This window comes from Penicillium chrysogenum, assembly GCF_028827035.1.
Source record: "Penicillium chrysogenum strain IBT 35668 chromosome Unknown utg000005l_segment0_segment0, whole genome shotgun sequence".
NCBI lineage: Eukaryota > Fungi > Ascomycota > Eurotiomycetes > Eurotiales > Aspergillaceae > Penicillium > Penicillium chrysogenum.
In genome coordinates this window covers 1,876,440-1,899,345 of record NW_026622753.1, presented here as the reverse complement: position 1 = coordinate 1,899,345, position 22,906 = coordinate 1,876,440, and the positions used below count along the sequence as shown (strand labels likewise).

Genomic DNA, 22,906 nt, shown 5'->3' with positions numbered 1-22,906 from the left:
GATATTTCTGTTAAGACTTCAAGAAGCACTTGGTTATCCACCCTGCATCCCTCCAGCGGATTGTTCCCCTGCTTGAAACCATGCTCCATTCGAAAATACAAGACATCCAACTCCAAACCTTTGGTATTGCATTGGATCACCCATTGACAGGCTAAGGAGCACAGAGTTGTATTGCTGTTGCTTGTAGCACTTGATTCAGCGCCCTCACAGCAACCCTGATACTGGTTAAGCTGAGGGTTCGGTTCTGTCTGTCCTAGGGTGGGAGTATCCAAGTTGGTCGAAATATTGGCGTCGTTCGATAGTAACGGAATATCGAAGTTTAGCCCCATATCAGGCGGTAAACTGGACGAATTCCATTGCTCCCAAAATGTCAAGGGAGTTTGATTTCCCATATATTGGTGAGTTTCGACGCTACTAGAGAGCGAGCCCGTGATCTTGAAATAGTCAGAATCTGAAGACCATGGTTCTTCAATCTGGTGCTCGTACCGCCGGTATCATATGTGGTTCAGGTGCATCCAAGGAGTTAAGGTTGATATCTAGGGTAGCCAGTAACCCTCTCATCCAGGCATTCTCGGATTGCAGTTTCTCAACTGCTGATAGGGATGGGGTTGATGTTGATTCGATTAAGTCGTCGTATTTCCTTGCTTTTTCCTCTAAGTCGCGAATATACTCTAGCCGTTTTGCCCTTGAGCGCCGTTGATTATCGCGAATACGGGCGAGATCTTCGCTCTACACGAGCAGAACGTGAGTAGGACACAATCAAATAGATAGCAAGACGGGACTGTTCCTAGCTAACCGACCTTGGTCTTCGTTTTTGGACGAGGCATAGTTCAAGTTGATCGTACCAAAGGACTTATGGGATAGAGAGATGAAGTTGGAAGACCTTCGAACATTCCAATATTTAGATGTCATACGTTATGATGAACTGGAGGAAAGTTGAGATGGTCCAATTAAGTAAAAGTGGCATGTCACTGCTGAATAAATACCCCGCAGATCGTATACGGGTGTGACTCCAAGTAGATTAGGGCTCTCTGACCAATTAACTATTGATAATCTATACATGCATTTTGATATTAATCATTCCAGCCAAGTCGTCTCGCTATCAACTTGACGGCATATACCAGACCCAACAGCACGGGGACTTCTATAAGAGGCCCGACAGTCGCAGCAAGAGCCTGGTTGCTATCCGCGCCGAACACCGCCACCGCAACAGCAATAGCCAATTCAAAGTTGTTGCTAGCAGCTGTAAAGCTCTGCACAGTGGACAACTTATAGCCGAATCCCAGTTTGTAAGCGACAAGGAGTGTCGCGAAGAAAATGACAAGGAAATAAACGATGAGCGGTGCTGCGACTCGAACCACAGAGACGATTTGGTGGACCACATGGCGGCCTTGCGAGGCGAATAACACAAGGATTGTAAATAGGAGCCCAATGAGAGACCATGGACTGAGCCATTTCAAAAAGGTCTCGTCGTACCATTTCGCAGAAATCCGTCGGATCACGAAACGGGTGAGAATTGCGGCACCAAGAGGGATTCCGAGAAACACTGCAACACTTTTGGCGGCTATTGAATATTCGAATGTGACTTCGTCGCCGCTGATGACGCTGATGAAGAATACTCCCATTGGGGCGAAAAGAACCATCTGCAAAATCGAGTTGAGAGCAACAAGGATGGCGCAATATTCATTATCGCCTCCAGCTAGACCCGTCCAAACCAGGACCTGATAGAGGATAGGAGTCAGTATGACCTTGTTTTGACCTTGTTTCCAACGGCCCAGCTTCTGAGTCATTTAGGCTTACCATAGCAATGCATCGTGCCAACCCAACAACAATCAGTCCCTGTCGCAATTCTGGCTCGTCGGGCAAAAACGCCCAAGCCAAGGCCAACTAGAGGAACCAAGTTAGTGGTAAGCTTTGTCAGGGAAGTGTTTAATGACGAACCATAAGAAAAGGAGCAATAATCCAATTCAGAAGAACGCTGAAGGCCATCTGGACCCAAATTTGCTTCTCTCGGAAAACATGATGCAAAGATTCGAACCGAACCTTGCACAAGATAGGGTACATCATGACCAATAAACCCACAGCTGAAAATACATATTCAGTTAGTACGAAGCTCGGAAGCCATTTGGACTTGCACGCACCAATAGGAACAGAGACTCCCACGAATTTTCCCTTTTGCAAGGCAGGGCCTGTGCTTGGGACAAAGTTTCCCAGAATGATTCCAATAGCCATAGCAAGGAAAATCCATACTGCCAAAAATCGGTCAAGGATACCGAGACTTGAGAACATCGACTGTTTATCCTGTGGCTCAGCTGGAGAGGATATCTCGCTTTGCTTTTCAACGTCGCATGGTTGACTGGAGGGGACATCCAAACATGCCTGTGTGCGTGTGCACGCCATGAGAAATGATCGAGATTATCCGATCAAAGACTTGAATAGAACAACATAAATGGTTGGAATTCAAGATAGCTAGGGTAGCATGGACTTTTATACTGGCCAGCCCTGTGAATATTTCCATAGAACCCAATGGCAGGGGTATGTCACGGGTGGGCGCTGATTGGCAGAAGAATCTGAGTGGGTCCGACCAATCAGCGCGCGGGAGCGACATTCCCGACAGCCAGCGGGGTACCTAAGTAGGCCGTTCAAGCTGCTGTCAGCAGTCTTAGGAGTGTCAAACCTCTCAATTCTCAATTCCAATATTTACCTTAGCCAGAATGTCAACCGAACTCCCTTGGCATGCTGCATATCCCGCACCAAGGGGTGCGGCACCTTCCATATCGCGGGAAGAGCTGGTGCAATGGATTCGAGATGGTAAACAAGCAGGCAAAGACTTTATTCTTGTTGACTTGCGTCGGACAGATTATGAGGTATGGACAGTCCGAAAAAGGAAGTGACATCTTTCATGAGCTGATGTGTCAAAGGGAGGAACGATCCAAGGGTCATTGAACTTGCCCGCTCAGAGTTTATACCCCACGATCCCGACATTATATTCCCTTGTATCGAACAGCAGCGTGAAATATGTGATTTGGTATTGTGGTAAGTTTGACTGGATACATAAGATATCGACTGCCTGAAACGCGAATACTAATCTGCATCCAGGATCATCTGCCGGTCGAGGTACTCGTGCAGCCGGCTGGTTTGCGGATTATCTGGAAGATCAACAGGATACCGAGGTCAAGAGCTTGGTTCTCTCAGGGGGCATTAAAGGATGGGCTGCGGCCGGTCCCGAGTATACATCCTTGATGACAGAGTATGATGCCTCTGTCTGGACAAAGTAAGAGTATTCGGTCGAATTAATCAATTGAATGACATGATGTCTGTTTCCGACTTGCCATTTTAACAAGGGGTCTCGAAAGAGCTGCTTGACGAAAAAAACTTCCCTTGGATGTTATAAGACGCTCAAGCACCACCCCCGACTAGGCAAGCTGCACGCCACATCGCGCACCCAGATATGTGCATTGCTGATCGTGGGACTACCGTCCCATGATTCTCAGGCGGTCTTTGATCCCTGATCTGCATTGTATTTGTTATTTTGGATATATGTGCAAGTTTTTCTACGATGTGAGGTGAGGTAAGCAAGAGTAAAATTAAGCTTATAATTAACCTAGCGGGGCTCGTCATGTCCATGTAAACAACCTTGAACCTTGGAAAGAGTCCAACCAAAATGCTCGGAATGCCCGATCAAAGGGGAACAGTATTCCCTTATGCAGACCTTGAGGCTAAAGAGTGTATATTTGGAGCTATCGATCGCTGGGAACACTGTTACTGATTTCCCGCAAATGCCCCGGTGCACTCCGTGAGGGCTGTCGTTCTCCGGTATGTTAGCAACGTCCCCGATATAAGAAACCAACAAACGAAAGGTACACACACCGGATACCTGTGTTAAACCATTCAATTATTGCCAAGATGAGGTTGGTGCGAATGTGCCTCGGAGATGTTCTTATCGAGCGACTCGTGCCTTGCTTCTTCTTCTTCATTTGTGGGCTCAACCGGACGTGGAGCAGCCACCTCGCTCAAAGTGGCATAAGGATCATCATCTCTATTATCATCCGCAGTCTCTGTGTGTGGCTTGATTTCTGGTTTGGAACGTGAGTCTTTCTTATGGCCACAGGTGAGTATCCGCCGGAGCTTGGAAAGTGTCATGTTATATCCAGCAATAAATGAGATTAATATGTACTGTGACAGAAAATTTCTAGACGGCCATTGTCTCCAAGACATAGACCGTTATTCCGTTGGACGTTTGGCCACTATGTATGCTACGTCATGACTATGAAGGGGTGAGCAGACCATCGGACGCATTTCCGAGTTTCTCGGAGTGTTAGGACACTTGGAACCTAGTCAATATTATTGAGCCCAATTGAAAAAATAGAAGATGAATAGACCAGCTCTAAAATACTTGTAGTTAAGTCGTCCAGTTACGCTGTCCGATTTACCTCGGACCTAACCCCCCGGACTTTACCCCTAACTCCGAACTTGGCATTGCCTTGGACACACTTCTCACGTCTTACCACTTCGTGCCATCAACGACAGATCTTTAAGATGACTTTCCAAGTTGATCAACCGTCTCTCGAGCAAACAGCTTCAGATTATTCGATAGACATATTAGATCCTGTGGCCCGAAGACGACTCCAAAATCGTCTCAATCAACGTGCGAGCAGTAGGTGGCACTCCTATTCGACACGCCCGGCCTCTCAACTATGAACTGTACAGACTAACGTTTAATATAGGACAAAGGAAGGCGTCAAAGTGTAAAAAGCAGCGCAATCCCGCAGACAAAAAATGGACTGTCTATGTCGAGGGTTCAAACATCCCAAAAAAGAATGCATTCATAGAAGAAACAACAAGCTATCAAGTTACTAAACCATCGCCGCCTCCCCGCCAAAACGAAGAATCTTTCTGTTACCTCAACCCTGTCCAGCGCGACGAATGTATGATCTGGCTCCATGCAAAAACCTTGCATATGATGGAGACCCCGGTTCTCTCACCCAATCCCACTTTGTGCATCTCCCAGTACAATATACTCCGAGCTATATTATTCAACGCCGAACTTATGGGCCTCACACTTGATCTTCTCAACGAAGACCTCGCCTCGCAGTTCAACCTCGTCGGTCCATCGACGTCGGCGACACATCTCCCAGCAAGCCTATGTCCATCCCCAAAACAAAAGGAAATCATCCACCACCCCTGGATCGATTTGATTCCAATGTTGTCCCTACGGGAGGCGCTCTTGTCTAGGGCAGATGTACTCGACGAAGATGAAGTATGCAGCGATCTTTATGGGGGTTGTGCTTCGCAAGAAGTCGGGCTTTGTGTTTGGGGCGAAGCTTGGGATCCACGTGCCTATGAGGTCTCGGAGACGTTGACCAGGAAATGGAGTTGGATGGTAGAAGACTGTCCCGATGTCATTAAGACTTCTAATTACTGGAGGAAACAACGAGGGGAAAAGCCCATCATGCTTAAGATCAAGTGATATTCCAATTCATATATAATAATCACACCAAAGTCATTTCAGCTTGCGTCCCTCATAGACAAAAATTCTCCTTAGTCAGGCTCTCGCTCAGCTCCCAAAGTTTGGTCCAGTTGCCTTCGTCGTTGATGTGGGCGTGCAATTCGTGGTCGGAGACTGCGTTCTGGTTGAGGTATGAGCCATTGTCCTCTGCATACATGATTAGTCAAAGGGAAACATGACAGATTTTACGTAGGTAGGTCTTTTGATTACCTGCGATGGTAGGGTCAATCATCCCTGTGATGACGGTGGCGGCTCCTTCTGAGGTAGTAGTCCAAGGGGGATTTCCATTGGCTTCCCATCCATGTCAATCATGGCTAGAGAAGTCGGTTAGTGAGAAATAAACCATCCAGCGAGAGGGCAACACATACCTCCGGCCTTTTTCCATTCATCGACCTGGTCCAGGAAGTCGGGAGGGCAGTGTCGTTGCAGACCGGTCCGAACCGCTAAATCTTGTTAGCTTGATTCACTGCGCAGTAAGAAGAAGTAAGACATACCGCCAGGATCAACACTGAAAACACGGATTTTCTCAGCCTTCAACTTTTTACCCAGTCTCTTAACGAACATAACTCTCGCAGCGTTCGACTGGCCATATGCGACCATGGGGTCATATGTTTGACCATCCTGCAAGGGAATTGAATGTCAGCTCTGTTAAATATAAGCTGTGAGTCGAACTAACACTAAAATTGCAGTTGTCGAAGTGCATCTTCCCTTGTCTGGCCATGGACGAGGCCATGATAACCACAGACGAGCCCGGTCCTGCAGCACGGATCTTGGGTAAGAGCAACTTCACGAATAGGAAGTTCGCCAGGTAATTGACGCCCAGTTGGCTCTCAAATCCATCTTTGGTCTTGCTGTAAGGTGGGAACATTACGCCGGCCACGCAGACAAGGTGATCGATGTGAGGCACATCCTTCAGGTCTTCGACAGCATCTCGCACGGCAGCCAAGTCACTAAGGTCCATGTTGAGAAAGCGGGTTTCCACATTCGGCTTGGCTGACTTGATTTTGTCTTGAATTCCTGCCACCTTTGCCTCGGCACGGGCACTCAGGATGAGGAGCTTTGGATCGGCGGCCGAAAGCTGGAGTGCGAGTTCGCCTGCGATCGAGTCGTCGGAAACGCCGGTGATGAGGACTTTGGAGGAAAGCATGTTTCGTCAGTACTCTTCTCCTTGGCATATCATCGGGACCTTGCACACCTGTCTTTCCAGCAAGGGCCTTGCCATACTTCTCGAGAACGGCTTCAGAGCGGAGGATCTGTTGATTGTTGGACATTTTAGTTACGGTGTTTGAAGGTAACAATCTCAAGCGATGAAGAAAGCAAAGAAGTCTTTGATATCTCCTTTCTTTCCACCAGCTGCAATGGTCGCTTTTATATATTTCCTCTCGGTGATAATGAGATTAAGTGTTCTTCAAGTGCATGTCGAGTATAGTTCGCAAGGACCAATCAACGTCCACGGAAATCCCGATTAAAAGCCTGCACCTTACCATATCGGGTTAGTCCGTTGTCATCAAGTATCGAGGCCATCGGGTTGTTTCTTCAAAAGCTTTGATGACCGATTAGAAGGTAATGGAACATATTGGGAACACAATTTTTGAAAAATATGGAAGGTGTTAAGATGAAACTCCGTTAATTCCGACAAACTCTGGCTTGTGCAGGCGAGATTACGTCCAATATTAGAACATGTTGGGATTTGATGAAATACAAAATTCCGCTTGAATAAGTACAACACAGACAGCGCTTAGCTGTAGGTAGGCATGTTCCTTTCCAAAGACGGTTAAACAAAAAAATGTCCAAATTGAGAATATAGGTCAAGATACGCACAAAGTCGCCTGGGTTGCACATGTAGGATCCCCCCTCATTGTGCGACTGTAGAGGAATTGCCCGATTGAGTCATGCTGTGCATCAAGTGGAGATGATGGACTTGGGGAAAACTACCGTACATTATGCCGTGGTTGAATTTGCCCATCCCTTGTCTTCTGCAAAACGAGTTCGTCATGATCATAGTGCTGCTTTGCCCTTTGATTTCATAACTTGATGCAACAACGAACATATGGGTGGAAGACTAGAGATACAGACGAATGCCAAGTCGAAATGGCAAATATGATTATTAGATTCCAACAGGAGGCTAAACCAGAGCCACCGGCCCAAATGTCTACACGTATCTAATACAATGCGCCAAACCAAATAAGACAAGAAAGGTCATCACACATATCAGCAGACAGGCACGAGGTAAAAGTACTCAAACAGCACGCACTAGAACCACATGATGCCTGCAACAAGACCGATCACAACAGCCATACAACTTCCATGGAGCTCTTGCGAGTGCCGACCAGCGGCAGCATCGGTGGAATCCTCAGCGCCAACTTTTTGTTGGGGGGCTTGCTCGGATGAGGTGAATAGGCCTTGATCTGAGGCCACGGAGTTGGGTACAGCGGGGTCGGATATTAATGATGTGGGAGCCCCAGTGATCTGCTCCGGAAGGAAGATCGATTTCGCATATTTTGCTCCGTGGAGTCCAATGTGTTTCCCAAAGCCAATTGCGACATGGCAGGCCTGCTGACATATATCACGGAGGGAGGCAGGAGATGGAAATGGTGGCTCATCAATGCTGTCGGAGGAATTACTATATGACAGGATGCTTGGGGAAGATTGGTTGTCAAAGGTTGGTAGAGATTCGTTGAGGGTGACTGTAGGATATGGATGCGTCGAGTCCGCACCTAGACTGCGATTGGAGAATGACGTGAGGAATGGGTAGTCGTCTAATTGCTGGATGAAGTAGGTTCTGAATGCGCGAGCTCTGCGGCTGAATGAAAATGATGATTCGCGGGTTAAAGATGGAAGTTGACTTTTATTTGCGACGGCAGTTGTTTCGCTGCCCGGGACCGCAGCGGGATTTGCAACCCGCGCAGTAAGCGGCGGGCGATTGCCATGCGATCGAGGTAATGATTGAAGAATCCATGATTTCTGAGCCTCATTGAGCGGGTGTGCTTTCGGTCCTAACGCAGTGACACTATCTTGAAGGAGAGGGACCTCTGAACAGTGGACTTGGTTAGTTGACGTGAAATTGAGATTGGCGGAAAGGGGGACATACGGCGAGCTGCACCAGTGTAGAAGCTGAAGTCCGCGAACTTCGAGTGGTAGAGATTCGGTAACGATGGCACCAATGTGAGAAGCGAGAATGCAATGAGGATGAGGAGTGGGAGAGCGCCAGGTTTATCCAAGCCAGATCGCATCGTCCCTACTCCCTGACTCCGTCCCGGAGCTTCCAAACGGTGTGTTGAGGTTCAGGCTTCGTGAGAATCGAGGAGAAGCAAGAATGACGATTTCAAGGCCATGGAGGGGATAAGCTCGGGTGTTTCGCGTTTCAATGCAACGTTCCGCGGGATGCAGCGTTTCTGCAGAGCAACGCGCCGACGCGCAGGGGGGCTGGTGCTATCTGGAGTGTGGCCGGGTAGGTGTGAATGTTGTACTCCGTAGGAGTTAGAGACAAAAGATGAGGGAATCACATATGCGGTGGGTTCAAGTGGATTCGACGGGTTAATAGTCGAATGAGATGCGATAAGGAGCCCTCGGGGTAGGTGGATGTCCTTTCTTGGCCTCTTTTTTTTTCGCACAGAGCCCCGAGTATGACGTCGACGACCGTTTCGTAGCACCACGATAATCTGGACGTATTGGAAATTTGCCGTTTGATCTGAAATGTACAGATTCTTCAGCCAAAAGTGCCGAAGAATGTTCTCCCACGTTGGCAGTTTGGCAGTTTGACAGTTTGAAGATTTCGCAGAATGCTGGCCTGAGGCATCACTGTCCCTAGCAACGTGTCGATCACCAAAACAGGAAAAGCAGGAAAAGCAGGATCTCGCAATCTTCCCCGAACCCTTGTATTCGCAATACTCCTTGTGCATATAGAGCCACTTTTCTAGATTGTAGAGCGAAATCACAATGGGACACTGCACTGCCGGGAAAACGTGAAGGTTCTCCCATATCTTTGATCTCGAATTCGCCTTTTACTTGCTGGGAACTCTGCTCGACTTCTTCATCTGTGGGAGCTGCCGTGATGAAATCATCAACATGAACAAGTAGAAACCATGTACCAAGTAGTAGAGCCGATGGAGTGATTTGAGCTGTCAAAGAGCGTAGCCTAGCGTAGCCAGGACCGATACAGATTCTCTATTTTCGGCCGCCATAGTAAAAAATGTCTTTCTTTTGTCGATTTTTCTATTCAACAATCATTTCTATGTATTTTGTATCTATGCCGGAAGGGTCGTCTTCCATTCTCTCGAACAGATCTCGGCCCAAAGGCTTCGTTAATGCGTCTACGATGTTGTCGGTACTCGAATTTAACTGCAAGGAAACAATAGCATGTCTAACTGCGTGCAGTACAAAATGGTATCTTGCATCAATTCACTTCGTTGCTGAAGGTTCCCCAACCAGTCTCAACTTTCCCTTGGTCTCTTGTAGGGACTGAATAATGATAACTCTTCGTTTGGCCGCTGTCTTTTTCCGGAGCACATCCTCGTCACCCCGCATCCTTTGAGGTAAACCCGTTCGTGAGTAACCTGCTCGCGAGGGGGTTTACATGAACCAGGGAACAGCCGGCCTCATCATCAGTGCTGTTTGCTGTGCATCGTAGAGCGCATGGTGGTTGCGCCCCGAGAGGTGGTGCTTATAGTACGCACGTCTCAAGACGCCCCCGACATAAAGAAAGAGGAAGTCGGTCAGCTGTGAGTGATCTTATATACTGTTAGAGCCAGATCCTGTAAATATAAGGGAGAGGACCTTATACCAACCGAGGGATATCCTGGCCCGGAAGGCGTATAGCAATCCATGCAAGCATCGTTGAAGAAGACGTTATTCTCCTTCTCCACTACACCACAGCAACTCTCATCGCCCCATTCGCTGCCAGGCAGTCGTGGCACGTAGGGGTAATGACCCAGCCAAACTCTGCCATCTGCCGCAATAGCGCTATCGTTGTGGTTAGCTTGACTGCGGTAGTCTAGTTCAGGTCATTTCATACTTTTTGGTGACAGTATCTCGGTCGTTATTTCACGCCCATCGGCCATTGCCATTGCTCTTACCACCGGGTTCCTAGAAGCGGCGAAGTTACACGAGCAGTTTGAACATTCGAGTCAGATACCCTACAGATCAGGGAAAGGGTATATCGTCTAGTTGTATCGGCGTGGGGAATGGCGTTTGCGTGAATTCGTTGTATATAGCCATATCCATTATCGAGTACTCTGGCCCTTTTAAACCATGAGGAGGATCTGAAGTACCTCCTGGGAGAACATATTAGCTTCAAAGCTGATATCAACCACATCCGAAGCCTTGCTCTCTATAGACTTACCGACGAGGACACTGAAGCTGTTGAGAATGCCCGGCTGTCTGATGGGGAGCAATATCGGTAGGAGATGAAGGATTCGGCGAAGCCAGCGGAGGTACTTGTGAAACGCTGGCGCTGGTTTTGAACTGAATCTCGTCCAAGGGCGTGCCGGGAGACCGCTGCCATTCGTCGAGGGCGACCTTGCACTGGGACGCCAACGGCCATTGTGGGTTGTTTCCGTCGCAAGTGTTTATAACTCCATCACAATTGGTTTGAAAGTGAGAACGTGGGCTCGTCGTGTTGTCTTGGGGATATTGTGATGACGCTACTACGTAGGGTCAGGGAAGCAGAAGGGAGAGAGTTGTATTGGGAGAAAGAGAGCGAGTTCCTACAACTACCTATTTATGAGGGGTCAGTAAAAACTGCCATTTTTCTCGGTTTTCAATGCTGCTTTTAGATCGAACATCTATTTGCTTCATAAGATCGTAGATCCCGGCGGCAGCTCTAGTGTGCTTTTGCATCTTGCAGTTTGCACAGCTGCACTTCCATTACTACATGCCAATGCTCTTTGGAGCTGATCGCATGGCCCCTGCGTATGTACGGGGCATCTTGACTCTCAATCCGACGCCAAAGGGTGAGTTTCGCCAGTAATCCCATAGCATCAGTCCCATGTCTTCTCCGCTTGCTATGGTGGCCTTAACCGTGCATTGTGCTCCTCCGCTGTCTCGTTTACCGTATTTCTCCTATCTGATGCCTGCGTATCTCTCCGGAGACTTTCGTGAACTCAGTGGAACAGTAGGACTCGGTGGGACGGAAGGACTCGGTACGGGAGGACTCGGTAGGAAGGGGGTAGGACGTAGCATTTTTAGTGGATTTAAACAAGCTGGACTCGGCTGTGGTTTGGATTGCAGAGGGGAGATCTGCTGTATCTGTCGATCTAATATCTCCCGTTTCTCCCTTAGTGCTTACACTCTGCTCTTGTTTAATGAGTTTTCTTCTGCTATAAATTTTCTTCTGCTATAATCCGGTGCTCTTCCCCTAAGCTAATATGCTGAATGTTCTGTTTGATACCATTGAATGATCGTGATCATTACGATCATTTCTATTTCGTATGCCTACGCGTAGCTGGCGAGACGGCATACAGACTGCTGAGCTAGCAAATCCCATTTCTCTATAAGATATCGCTTGTTGATTGGCCTTTGCTTCTATAGCTTTTTGGTCTGATACTAATTGTCCGAATTGAACTAGATCCGCTTCTGTCTCTGCTATCGCCGTACCGTGTCCGACGACTATATCAATATATGGTTTACGCGACGTGATTGGTCGAACCAAAAGGGTAAAAGGGTAAAATGTGGACCGAAAAGGTTGTTGTGGGGTCAAAAACCCCGGTAAAGATTCTGATTGATCGGTCTGGTCGGGTGTTGTGGGGTCCAAAAATGTATGGTCCACCCCGCCAGTTTTGATCTGCACTCCTATCCGCGACTCTCTCTGCACGGAATAAGTGAAAATTGAATGAATGCAATCTGCTAATCTTGTAGATGAAAGCTCTTGAAAAAATGAGGGGTCATAACCTGACGACGCTACTACGTAGGGCCAGGGAAGCAGAACGAAGAGAGTTGTATTAGGGGGAGAGAGCGAGCTCCTAGAACTATCTGTCTACCAAGGCGTCGATGCCTAAACCCAGATGCATCCACAACACCGGGAACTCCTTGGGCATCAGCTGCGCCAGGGTTGCGCTTCCTAAGTGACTGCCATCCAGGGGATGGAAGCTGGGATTTGGAGTCTCGGTTTATAGATGGAGTGGATAGTTGATAATGAAAATCATAATGAGTAGTGAACCCAAAGCCAGGGATAGATGTGGAGCCGATATAACAAAACAAAAAGGGAATCAGGAGGTGTGGTACCTACTCTATTTGTGGCCTTATATAGGGAAATATTGGCAAATAACAAACCATAGGCCATGCTTGTTTCTCCGGATTCTCTGGTATAGGAAATGCGGTGTTATGTATGACGACCACTACAAAGACCTGTACCAACGCATCATCACTAACTGCATAGAGCACAAACCATGTCATTTGTTCATCAACAGTGAATGGAAGTCATCAAAGCATAGCGTATATCTACAGATATCAAGAGAAATCCAGACTGTCTATATACACATGCTTAGTGAGAAAAGAAACAAAAGAAAGTCAATACGTCGAAACACGCCAAAGATACGGACAAGAATCGGGACATCATTTCTTCTTTAATCATGCACGTTTCCATTTCCATCAAATCGGATTCATCATAGAAGCATCAGGAACATCCGGCTGGCTCACTCCCACCTGCGCCCCGGAGACAGGTGTAGATTTCGTAACCGGCACTGGCGAGACGGTAGTCGGCACACTGATATCAAGATGGCTAGGCGAGCGACTACTGCGACTGCGTGAGCCACCACCGCGAGAGACACTGCTCCCCGGAGTGTCAGTACTGGACCCGGCCTTCCCGCCACGTTTGACCATCTTCCCCAGTACGCTGACGATCTCTGCGGCGTCTTCGAAGCTCTCGTCGTCCATGCCTTCTTGGGCATTGTAGACGTCTGCGATGGCCTGTTTTGCGAGGCGGCGGCAGGCGATGGGGTCTTGGAGGCAGTCGTATAGATAGGCTGCGTATTCGAGCTTGACGGAGAGACGGAGGGGGTGTGAGCCTGGTAAGAGTTTGTCGGAGAGGGTTGCTGCGTGGGTGAAGCAGGCTGTTGCTGTGGCTGTGTAGTCTAGTGGCGGGAGGAGGAAAGAGGAAATTGGTTGAGGTGGCTGAACTGGTTGTAATACTGGTAGGCCTGGGGGCCGGGACGTTGGTGTTGATTCCGTATTCATTTTGGATTTGTAGGGGTCTGAGACGCCGAGGGTGGTTAGGGTATCTGCACCGTATATGGAGTCATGTTTGAGGCGGGTGGGCATGTCGGTGTCGGGGGTGAAAACTGGGCGATTGTGGAATAGTACGAAAATATGGTAGAACGAAGCGCGTAGCTTGTAGGCGAGCACTTTTAGCTCGACGAACCTCTCTACCATGGGAAGGATGTAGCCCTCCAGTATTAATAGGCCTTCGCGGGAGAGCCATATGATGTGATGGTACAGCTGGAGGGATCTTGTTTCACGTGTTGTGTCGAGGCGCCGCAGCTTGCGGGCTCTAAGGAGCTTCTTTGATAGCATGACGGAGACGCCAAGGACTTTGTATAGCATTGCCGAGAGCAGGGGGTTTTCGAGGCCCATGACGGCTGCGAAATTGCCCAGGGCCTTCTGGTCCACTTCGGAGGAGGCCATCCATAAAGCCCACGTCCCGGGAATTGGCGAGCCTGGGCAGATAGAGTCAGCCATATTGGTCAATTGGTCTCAAGCAATAGGCAGGGTGGAGGTTCGGCGAAGACTAATTGACCGAAAGAAAACTCAATTGAGAAGCTAGGGAACGCCTCAACAGACAAAGGAATCGGCAAAGACAGCCCAGACTTACCAGGAAGCACGCAAACAAAATTTCAAATAACAACCAAACGCAGCGACTGAATCATGCTCCAACCACGCGCGTATCGCCGAGCCGCGGACCAATTGACCTGCCGAATCAAGATCTTGGCACACAAAATATCCAGACTGTTCCAGCGACGCGCCGGATCGACAATACAAAATATACAATATCCGAAACCAGAAGCAGCAAATTGAGCGCAAGCTGCAAGGTTCAGCAGGGCCCGAGGGGTCGATTGTTCGGCCCACGGAGTAAGTATATCACATCCAATGGCTTTCGTTCGCGTCACGGGTACCGAATCCAATTGCGACAATCTTGGAAGTATAGAATGTTCGAATAGTAGTAGAACAGTGTGGAACAACGCTATCCGATCAATCGAATCAATATTGCCCGTTTCGGTCTAGCGACGGCTGAGTTCCGAATGTCGTATTCGCACTGTATCGTGGCTGGGAATTCGGCTAACGCAAGGAGCAGACAAGGTGACTGAGCTGGATTGCAAGTAGACTTGACGCATCGTGCGGCAAAGGGGGAGGCGAAATGCGATTTTGCCAGCGCAGTCTGTGCGGGGAAGAAATTGGGGTGTCTCGGGTGTGAAGCTGCTAGCTCGGGGGGCTCGAGCTAGCGCTAGGTTGGAATTGTTGTACCTGTTAGGGCTGTATGGAGCTGAAGCCCACGGGTTAGAAGAGAATTAGAAAATCAAAAGATTTTCGAAGGAATGTATCATGTTAGCTGCGAGGTTTCCCCTGATATGACGAGATCGGGTTGAACTCGGGATATGCGTATGCAAGTAGTACTGTATAGTAATTGTTACTAGCCTGTCTTGGGAGTCCCACAACAATCAGAACATTTGAATAAATTGATAAAATTGATTATGGTAGATGTGCTACAACATTGAAGTGGAAATAGTGGTCTACTTGTATAAAGGTAATTCACCAAAGTAGGGCTTTGTTCAATTGCAATACCAGGTGGCAACCCATCAAAACCCATCAACCGGGAATTCTAGTACAATCTAATGCTGTGCTGTCCTGCACTAGTCTAAGTTTCGCTTGCGATCTCAATTTGACCCTGCTACTCCATACATGATGACGGGCTTGCTACGTGGCAGCGGCTCAAGGCAAAAAATAACTAGGCAGCGTCGCAGATTGGGAATATTAATTATTATCATTATTACAGGATGATCCTACCCAGCTAGATAGGTGCCCAAGTCCTCGGGCCAGCTTACTCTGAGTGTATCTGGGCATTAATCTAAACCTTGCACGGACTCTGCCACGCTGGCAGTGGCTGGGATGTGTTGTATTGTATTGTGGACGCGATAGAAATCCACCTATCTAATGTGACGGAAGTGAGGGTTTGTAGTGTTCATCGTACAACATCCCCTGATGTACTCTGTATTTACTAGATATAAATTAACATAACATCGTCATTTACTGCAGTTCTGTAGTTGATGTGTTGTGTTCCCAAACACCATCCAAGCGGATACACCGCTAAAGTGATGCCCTTGCTGATCGCCTCATTAGACATGTCCATTGTACGGAGTACCTGGGTATAATATAATTGTACATGTAAACAAATGCAAAACTTGGTAATTTGGCTGTTGTATTTGGTTTGTACTTTTCGTCCCGACCCTGCCAATGTGTTCCCATCTCCAACGGCCGTAATCTAAAATAACACCTTGTGATAACACAAACACAAGTCGTCACTGTATAAGCCGGAGATGCAATGTGTTATCGTACATGCAAAAGTATCCTCAAAGAAAAAGAAAAATGCCAAAGCAAAACCACCCTATCCATCCAGGTCATCCAGGTCATCAACTGGGAAACCAACAAATGCGCGCCTCACGAAAGCCCGCCAGACGTTGTTCACTGGCTTCTTTTTCTTGCTCAAAGACCAATCAGCACCTTGGCTATTGACCTCGGTCTGTTTCTCTTCGACTCCTTCCTCGCCAATTCTCGCTGCGAGTTGGAAGAAGCTGCGCACCGTCAGGTCTTTCATTTGATACACATCATCATTTGTGGTGTACTCAATCTCGTAGTCGATACGAGGATTGTCGCCTTGTTCGCTTGTCGCGAGCTGTTCATGGAGTTTTGTTAGATTCGAGAAGTATTGGGTGTAGCCAAGCCATGTGAACGCCTGGTTCGAGTATGCAGGGCCCGGAGGAGCAGTTGACGAGGGAGGCTCAGGGACTTTGAACTTGGGTTTCTTCTTTTTGCCCTTGCCCTTTTTCTTTTGAATTTCGGGCGGAGTAAGGGAATCATCGCCGGTTTCCGGCGTATCAATTTCAGCATGATCGAGTCCAGAGGTTGTATCGCCAGCCGCATGTGTCGACGCATCCGCTCCACGTGCGACATCATCCAGTCCCGTGATATTGTAGTCGATCACGCGCAGACTAGGGAAGAAGTTCGGAACCAGACTGGGGGATACTAGCGATACGCTGTATCGTTCTGCCCACGGGCCTCCAATTTTCTCTAAGAATTTTTGCTTCTTCTTGTCCTTCTTTTTACCTCTCTTGTCCTTCTTCGCCGGTTCAACTTCCGAGAGATCCCCCAAATCCGATACGGAGTCGAGCTCATCGAAAATGCCCGACGGAGGAGATGGCAATGAGGACCATTGGTTTCGGAGCGACTCAAGGTAATCGGCTTTTGAGTTGATTGACACCTTTCCATGGGCCTTCGAATCAATGTCGACCTTGTTGTTGTCTTGGAGCATGAAATGGTCGATGTTCATATGACCGTAAAGGCTCCCGACAACAACATCACGGTACTGGTGCATCCAGAGCGTATATTTTTGCCAGCAGGTCTCATCCCAGTTCTTCTTCTCGCTCGACCGGGCCGGTGGGACATGGCCCATGAGGATGGCTTTCATATTGCGACTGCGCAGGATTTTCAACTGCACCCGCAACCACTCCATGTGCTCGTATCCAGGTTCCGACTTGGCGTTGCATCCATCCACAGCACTGTTGGAATCGAAGAAGTACATGGTGTTTAGGCTGATGACCGCTAGCCGACCGGGAACCACCTCCGCGGTGAACCAACCGCCCTCGACGAAGGTGTGACGCTGATCTTCTGGGATAAACGGGTTCCATATCTCTGCAAATCGCTTTGTCCACTTGTTTGGGCCCTCGTTGAAGATGTTGTGGGGCATGATATCGTTGTTGCCGAATGTCGGGATGACAGGGATCGACATTCTGGGCACGGCATTCGAGGTCTCACGGACTCCCTCCTCGCCGAAAATGCTAATCCATTTTTGAGACAGTAACGTATTCAACTCTATAATCTCATCCGCCGTGCGAGGGATCTTTTCATCATTGTCGTGTCGAGCAGAATCACCGGTCCAAATCACGAAATCAATCTCATCCTTCAAATTTTCTTCGATCCAGCGAAATGTCTCGTTGACAAGGGATAAAGGTGCATCGCAATCTGTGCCCTCGGCTCCAAAATACCCCGCGGGGCCATTACCACGGTGGCACGAGCGATCGATCGAGGTTCCGGCCTTGTAGAGTCGGTCGGGATGAAAATCTGTTGGTCAGCATGGGGTCACACAACGGAAATACGAACGTAGAGAGCTGCCCGCTTACCAGTTATATGTAAAAATCGTCCGCGTACAGGTTTGCGCAAACCCTCCGCCAGCTGTCCAGCAGGCAGCTCCGTTGGACTGATATGGCCCAACGGCTGTTGGCCCAAGGGGCTGGCGGAGACGGCGTCGGCAAAGAGGCCCAGCAGCAAGAAGATTGACTGCATGAGTCCTCTGAAACCAAGTGCAACCAAGGGAAATGTGTGAAGGTCAGAATGGAATATGGGCGAAGATCTTATCTGCCCGGTCACGTCACTAAGCGGGTGTGGCAGCCGAACTCCAACTCAAATGCGCAACCAATCAGAGATAAGTTTGGAGGGGAACCTTTCCAAGGTTGGAAGGCCTGGAGACTCTTTATAAACACTCCTATTACATCTACTACAACATACAATATACAACATACAATATTGTATGATCTTATCTCTACTAGCAACCTTGAAAGTTACCGAACTACTAAATTTACTAGTCTTGCAGATTATATCCCGATCGACATCCTCAAACTGGCTCAGCCAATGACTCCATCACGTGGCCGAGAGTGCTGAGGGGACCTTGGAGGCTCACCTTGGCAGAGCGGAGGTCTATGTTGTAAGCATTTCATATTTATTTCAATCTCTATATTCTATTGGCCAAGTTCGGGCAGGAGATCGCATGATCAAAATTACTGGGCGATCAACATAGAAGCTTGGAAGTTTCACATATACTCCAGAGGTCATAACGAAGCTCACATAGCATACATCTCCTATGGATCTTGCCGTAATGTGGATTGATCAAACATCCAAACAAAAGGGTATTGACAGATCAGATCCTGGAAATGAATATGGTGCCCGACTGAGCCGAAATCGGCTTGACATCATCCATCGGGGTTACTCAAATGCAGCTAAAAGGCTAGCTTGAGATAGAGAATCAACTGCAATGATGACAAGTGTGCATTACTATTTTTTACTATTTTGAAGAATCCCGGGGGCGGCGGGGGGGTTCTAGTTAGGCCGGCTCTGACAACCGGCCCGGGGTACAACCTTACTTATACCGTACTCAATATAGAGACGGTTACCGGTTCCCGCAAGAAGTTCAATCAATGTTGGTTTCGGCCGATAGATACCTGATGAGGCTACGAAGAAGGACTGCTAGTGAGATAAACTAGCATGGAGGGGGAAATCGGGAAGAAGATGCGTACTATGAATCTATGGAAAAACAGGCTGTATATGAAGCCTGTACTAACCAAGGAATGGCAAACTGACAAAGCAAAAGCTCAGTCTGCACAAAGGGACAAAGGCATAAAGACATACCATGCACGTCATACCATGTATGTCAACAATACCTCCTCCCTAAACGACTGATAATATTCGTCCTTGGTCTATACCGATCAATCATGTCAGCCTTATATTCAACGCGATCTCGGGACTTTGCTTGTAGAAGGCTTCAGCTTACATTGTTCTGCGAGTGGACAGGGCCATTCAACTGGGTTGTCCTTGTGCGCCCTAGCATGGTTCCTCGTACTCCTGCCGTGGAAAGCGTCTTTTTGCACCTTAGCTCCTCTGCGCGCGGGCACGGCCTTCTACTTGGTCGCGTACCTTCTCAGTAGGAAACGGGCCGCTATAGATACCGAAAGTTAGTCGACTTGACAAAAGGACGTAGCACAACAAAAAGAGACATACATTCGATGATTCCCTCCATCCTGGAGAGCGTTGATCCAAGATCTGCAAGTGAATCACCTGGATATAAGTATATATACGCGTAAGTCAAATCATGGGTTATTCGTGAATGGATATCAATAGGCTGAGTCAGGTTAACCCCAAGGGTTACGGAAACCCTAGCTAAAACGCCGTTGTGAGGTCGGCGAATCCATTTGTATGAATGACATTGCTATTTCGCAAGGGTCTCGTAGGCTCTAAAGCCAGCTACAACCGCTGATGCCGTACTCGATGTAAAGACGGCTATCGGGGCCCATATGGATCTGGCCTTGGCCGATAGAAACACACTCCTAAAGCGATTGATGATCTGATTACTCAGTCTATAACAATCCCGAGGTCACTCAAGTCAGTGCTCATATCCAATATGTGATTTGCTTCGAAATGGGATAAGTCCGTACCTAGGTACTTTTCCATTCCTTGTATTGCTGGACCTGGGAGGCATATGGCCGTTTAGTGGCACTGGCGACTATCACAGCCCATTTCTGCGATCGAACTTCTTCCATTGCGCCTGAAGGAATATTTTGGAGTTGGTTTTGCTGAGCATCGCCATTATTGACATTGACCTGATCCCTCCCGGCGCGGGCCCGGAGACGCTGTCTTTTGCTTTGCGGGCCACTCGCCGGGCTTCTGGGCCGCGCCTTCGAGTTTTCTGGATACCTGGATTCCTGATTCCTGGTCTTGAGCTAGATGATACCAGGAGGATGAAGGAGGAAGAATGAGGAAGAATGATATGATATGAATCTATGGAAAGGAGGCTGTACATAAAGCCTCCGAGAATGGCAAACACGACAAACCAGGCAAATGCTCAGTCTGCACGGAGACAAACGCGTACCCTGCATGCATTGTATGTCAACACCTTCGCATTCTGTTTATTGATAGACGCAGTTCAAGGATTGGATTGCGAACAAAGAGAAGTTGAAAATTGGACGTAACCGGTCTAGTTGCCTCTGGAGCTTGATGCACCTGTGGTCTCACTGCTAGGAGCAGAGCCAGAGAGAAAGAGGGGGAGAGGGGGAGAGGGCGAGAGAGAGAGAGAGAGAGAGAGAGGAAGGGAGCTAGAGAGAAGAAGAAGAATTAACTATCTACTGACAAACAGAATAACTAGCCACCTACATAACTCACAACAACCTGTCGGCGTGACAACCTCCTTCCTCTCATATACTATGGTCCTGGCGACACCCGTACAATGCTCTCCAGCAATCGCATTGGTCTTTCATCACCCGTTTGAACCATCTCTCCAGAGGCAAACCATAACTGACATTTGCGACGAGATGAATGGCTAACTAGCACTGGTTCCTCTATAGGGTGAAACTTCCAGAATCCACAAATTAGGGAACATACCATTTCAAGTCACCGCTAGTGAGATACGCCTCCTCAATACTCCTACCAAACCGCGCCTCAAATACAAAATTGAAAAGGAGGAAACGGCGGACAGCTCCCCTTTCGCTGCCGCCTCCTCCCAAGCCCCAAGACCTATCGAGGCAGCCACACCCAACAGTCTGGAGAAGCCGACACAGAGAGCTCAACCCTGCGCGGAGGTTTGACAAAGCCACGAGGGACTCAATTTGCGCCCTTGTAGGCAGAATAATACAACAATTGAGTTATGAAAAAGTTGAGGGGAAGGGGGTAGGTGTTTCGGTGGGTTGTTGAAGGATATCGCCGGTCCCGAGATGGATACACTTCGCAAGCGGGAATGGCAAAAGTCTTTCAGGATGATATCTCCGAAGTCCCGCACGATGGTCAGTGCATTCTCCTCAGATTATGATAGTTTCGAGAGGGAGCGTCAGTAGAGAGCCGCAAAGAGACTAAGAAAAGTCAGTATTCGTGGACCTTGATGATAGAAGGGGGAACATAGTTTCTGATGAAGATCTAGAGAGTTAGGTACTCCCTTGGATCAAAACTGTTATTAGCTTTTGTTGACTTGACCGATAGCATGAACACAATTCCAAGAGGGATCGAGGGGAATGATGCTCTGGCTTTGATGGCTGTGTGAGAGACTTGATCGCCGACATGAGGGTTCCAAGGCTATCTGTCAACCCTGGCAGATATTTTTTAACCATTGAACCCATTCATAAAGCGTAAAGCACTGGCACGTCCGTCTTGTTTTGGTGATCACCCCATCTTGCTTCGGAATGATAGGCTTCGTTGTCTTCCAGGGTTAATAAAAAAGACATAATGTCTGGGTGGCGATCTAGGAAGTTCAGGTGGGCGTGTAGACTGTGTATGTACACCTAGCGCTAGGACCGTCCTCGTAGGCTTCCTTAGCGCGGTGCCAATGCCCAGCGAGGCTTGAATTTATGATTTACTCCGTACGGAGTATTCCATATACGCTCAGGAATTAGTCAAGTTAAGCATGCGGGACTTCTATCAGGTCAATACATCACAATACTATGGAGTTCGTTTACGAAGGGGATTAATATGGACGATTTCCGATCTAAATGCAGTAGATGCATATAGTAAAGACATGCATTCACTCAACCTCCTCCAATATATAAGTCTCATGGGTATGTGAAGAGCCGTTCTCTTGCCTACACAATATGTATTCAAGGACATGTCCTAGCAGATAAACCACTCACAATGCTCGAGTATAAATATAGCTATTCAAAATCTGCCTCCCAACAAGGTGGCAAGAGACAATGCCAAGACCATGTTCTCCGGCCATCGGGAAAAAGAGCCGAGGCCCGCTGATTCCCGACATCGGGGAATTGAGACTCGCGAGCTTTCCGAGTGGAGACTCCCCAGAAACTCCAGGATTCTCCACAGGGATTGTCCTTTAGTGCCTCCCACTAACGTCTTTCGATGTGCCCTTAAATATTTGGGAGTTTTGTGCCGACAATCGATTGGCAGGCGATCTCCTACAGATTCCCCAGCCTCCTGGCCACTCCCTTTTAATGATACCAGTCAGCTCAGCTGCCAAGACATCACGGGACGAGAAATGACTTGCTTGGGGACTCTTCCGTACGGAGGGTATAGGTGGCTGAAAAGACTCTACGCCTTTGTTAGGCGTCCCTTACGATATCTCCTTTCCGGACCTGTCGTCTAGTAATTCTCAGTTCGGCCCGGACCTGTGATATCTTCCTCGTCTTCGGCCCAACCCCCGTCGAAATGGCGCTCTGTCAAGCGAGTTTAGACCGGTCTGACCTCTGTGTTGGTGTTTATACAAGCCTAAAGTAACGCACGGTTAGTATTTTGGATCCAATGGCGTTTCCGGTGAGCATCTTATGGCAGATTCGGGCCGAAGTTCGATGAAGCCCAGTGATCGAGGGAATGACATGTTTCCACCGCAATCTAACGGGACACGCCACAGCTGCAGCTAACACAAGA

General features: G+C 48.3%; 11 protein-coding genes across 11 annotated transcripts; 3 read left to right on the top strand and 8 right to left on the bottom strand.

Moving 5' to 3' along the window:
• Positions 1–1,073: 1,073 nt before the first annotated feature.
• N7489_009115 (arsenic resistance protein) lies at positions 1,074–2,400 on the bottom strand (the record flags this gene model as incomplete). The annotated part of the gene is made up of 4 exons (XM_056714865.1): positions 1,074–1,721; positions 1,801–1,887; positions 1,942–2,084; positions 2,142–2,400. 4 exons carry the CDS (start codon positions 2,398–2,400, stop codon positions 1,074–1,076), a joined length of 1,137 nt encoding a protein of 378 aa, XP_056562487.1.
• A 314-nt stretch (positions 2,401–2,714) lies between these two features.
• Positions 2,715–3,278, top strand: N7489_009114 (putative arsenate reductase (Arc2); the record flags this gene model as incomplete). The annotated part of the gene is made up of 3 exons (XM_056714864.1): positions 2,715–2,867; positions 2,922–3,036; positions 3,100–3,278. The coding sequence occupies 3 exons, from the start codon at positions 2,715–2,717 to the stop codon at positions 3,276–3,278; spliced, it is 447 nt and encodes a 148-aa protein (XP_056562486.1).
• Positions 3,279–3,891: 613 nt separating this feature from the next.
• On the bottom strand, positions 3,892–4,143 carry N7489_009113 (uncharacterized protein; the record flags this gene model as incomplete). The annotated part of the gene is made up of 1 exon (XM_056714863.1): positions 3,892–4,143. The coding sequence occupies one exon, from the start codon at positions 4,141–4,143 to the stop codon at positions 3,892–3,894; it is 252 nt and encodes an 83-aa protein (XP_056562485.1).
• A 261-nt stretch (positions 4,144–4,404) lies between these two features.
• Positions 4,405–5,470, top strand: N7489_009112 (bZIP transcription factor; the record flags this gene model as incomplete). Its single annotated transcript, XM_056714862.1, has 2 exons — positions 4,405–4,657; positions 4,728–5,470. Coding segments are annotated over 2 exons (996 nt in total), but the record flags the coding sequence as incomplete, so codon positions are not given.
• A 267-nt stretch (positions 5,471–5,737) lies between these two features.
• On the bottom strand, positions 5,738–6,780 carry N7489_009111 (uncharacterized protein; the record flags this gene model as incomplete). The annotated part of the gene is made up of 5 exons (XM_056714861.1): positions 5,738–5,823; positions 5,878–5,952; positions 6,004–6,130; positions 6,186–6,640; positions 6,705–6,780. 5 exons carry the CDS (start codon positions 6,778–6,780, stop codon positions 5,738–5,740), a joined length of 819 nt encoding a protein of 272 aa, XP_056562483.1.
• Positions 6,781–7,762: 982 nt separating this feature from the next.
• On the bottom strand, positions 7,763–8,742 carry N7489_009110 (uncharacterized protein; the record flags this gene model as incomplete). The annotated part of the gene is made up of 2 exons (XM_056714860.1): positions 7,763–8,541; positions 8,601–8,742. The coding sequence occupies 2 exons, from the start codon at positions 8,740–8,742 to the stop codon at positions 7,763–7,765; spliced, it is 921 nt and encodes a 306-aa protein (XP_056562482.1).
• Positions 8,743–10,081: 1,339 nt separating this feature from the next.
• N7489_009109 (uncharacterized protein) lies at positions 10,082–10,569 on the bottom strand (the record flags this gene model as incomplete). Its single annotated transcript, XM_056714859.1, has 3 exons — positions 10,082–10,228; positions 10,297–10,502; positions 10,524–10,569. The coding sequence occupies 3 exons, from the start codon at positions 10,567–10,569 to the stop codon at positions 10,082–10,084; spliced, it is 399 nt and encodes a 132-aa protein (XP_056562481.1).
• A 183-nt stretch (positions 10,570–10,752) lies between these two features.
• Positions 10,753–11,051, bottom strand: N7489_009108 (uncharacterized protein; the record flags this gene model as incomplete). The annotated part of the gene is made up of 2 exons (XM_056714858.1): positions 10,753–10,782; positions 10,851–11,051. The coding sequence occupies 2 exons, from the start codon at positions 11,049–11,051 to the stop codon at positions 10,753–10,755; spliced, it is 231 nt and encodes a 76-aa protein (XP_056562480.1).
• A 2,045-nt stretch (positions 11,052–13,096) lies between these two features.
• On the bottom strand, positions 13,097–14,182 carry erg27 (the record flags this gene model as incomplete). The annotated part of the gene is made up of 1 exon (XM_056714857.1): positions 13,097–14,182. The coding sequence occupies one exon, from the start codon at positions 14,180–14,182 to the stop codon at positions 13,097–13,099; it is 1,086 nt and encodes a 361-aa protein (XP_056562479.1).
• A 1,921-nt stretch (positions 14,183–16,103) lies between these two features.
• Positions 16,104–18,058, bottom strand: N7489_009106 (endopolyphosphatase; the record flags this gene model as incomplete). Its single annotated transcript, XM_056714856.1, has 2 exons — positions 16,104–17,836; positions 17,896–18,058. 2 exons carry the CDS (start codon positions 18,056–18,058, stop codon positions 16,104–16,106), a joined length of 1,896 nt encoding a protein of 631 aa, XP_056562478.1.
• Positions 18,059–20,768: 2,710 nt separating this feature from the next.
• On the top strand, positions 20,769–21,126 carry N7489_009105 (uncharacterized protein; the record flags this gene model as incomplete). Its single annotated transcript, XM_056714855.1, has 2 exons — positions 20,769–20,790; positions 20,933–21,126. The coding sequence occupies 2 exons, from the start codon at positions 20,769–20,771 to the stop codon at positions 21,124–21,126; spliced, it is 216 nt and encodes a 71-aa protein (XP_056562477.1).
• Between the last annotated feature and the right edge of the window lie 1,780 nt (positions 21,127–22,906).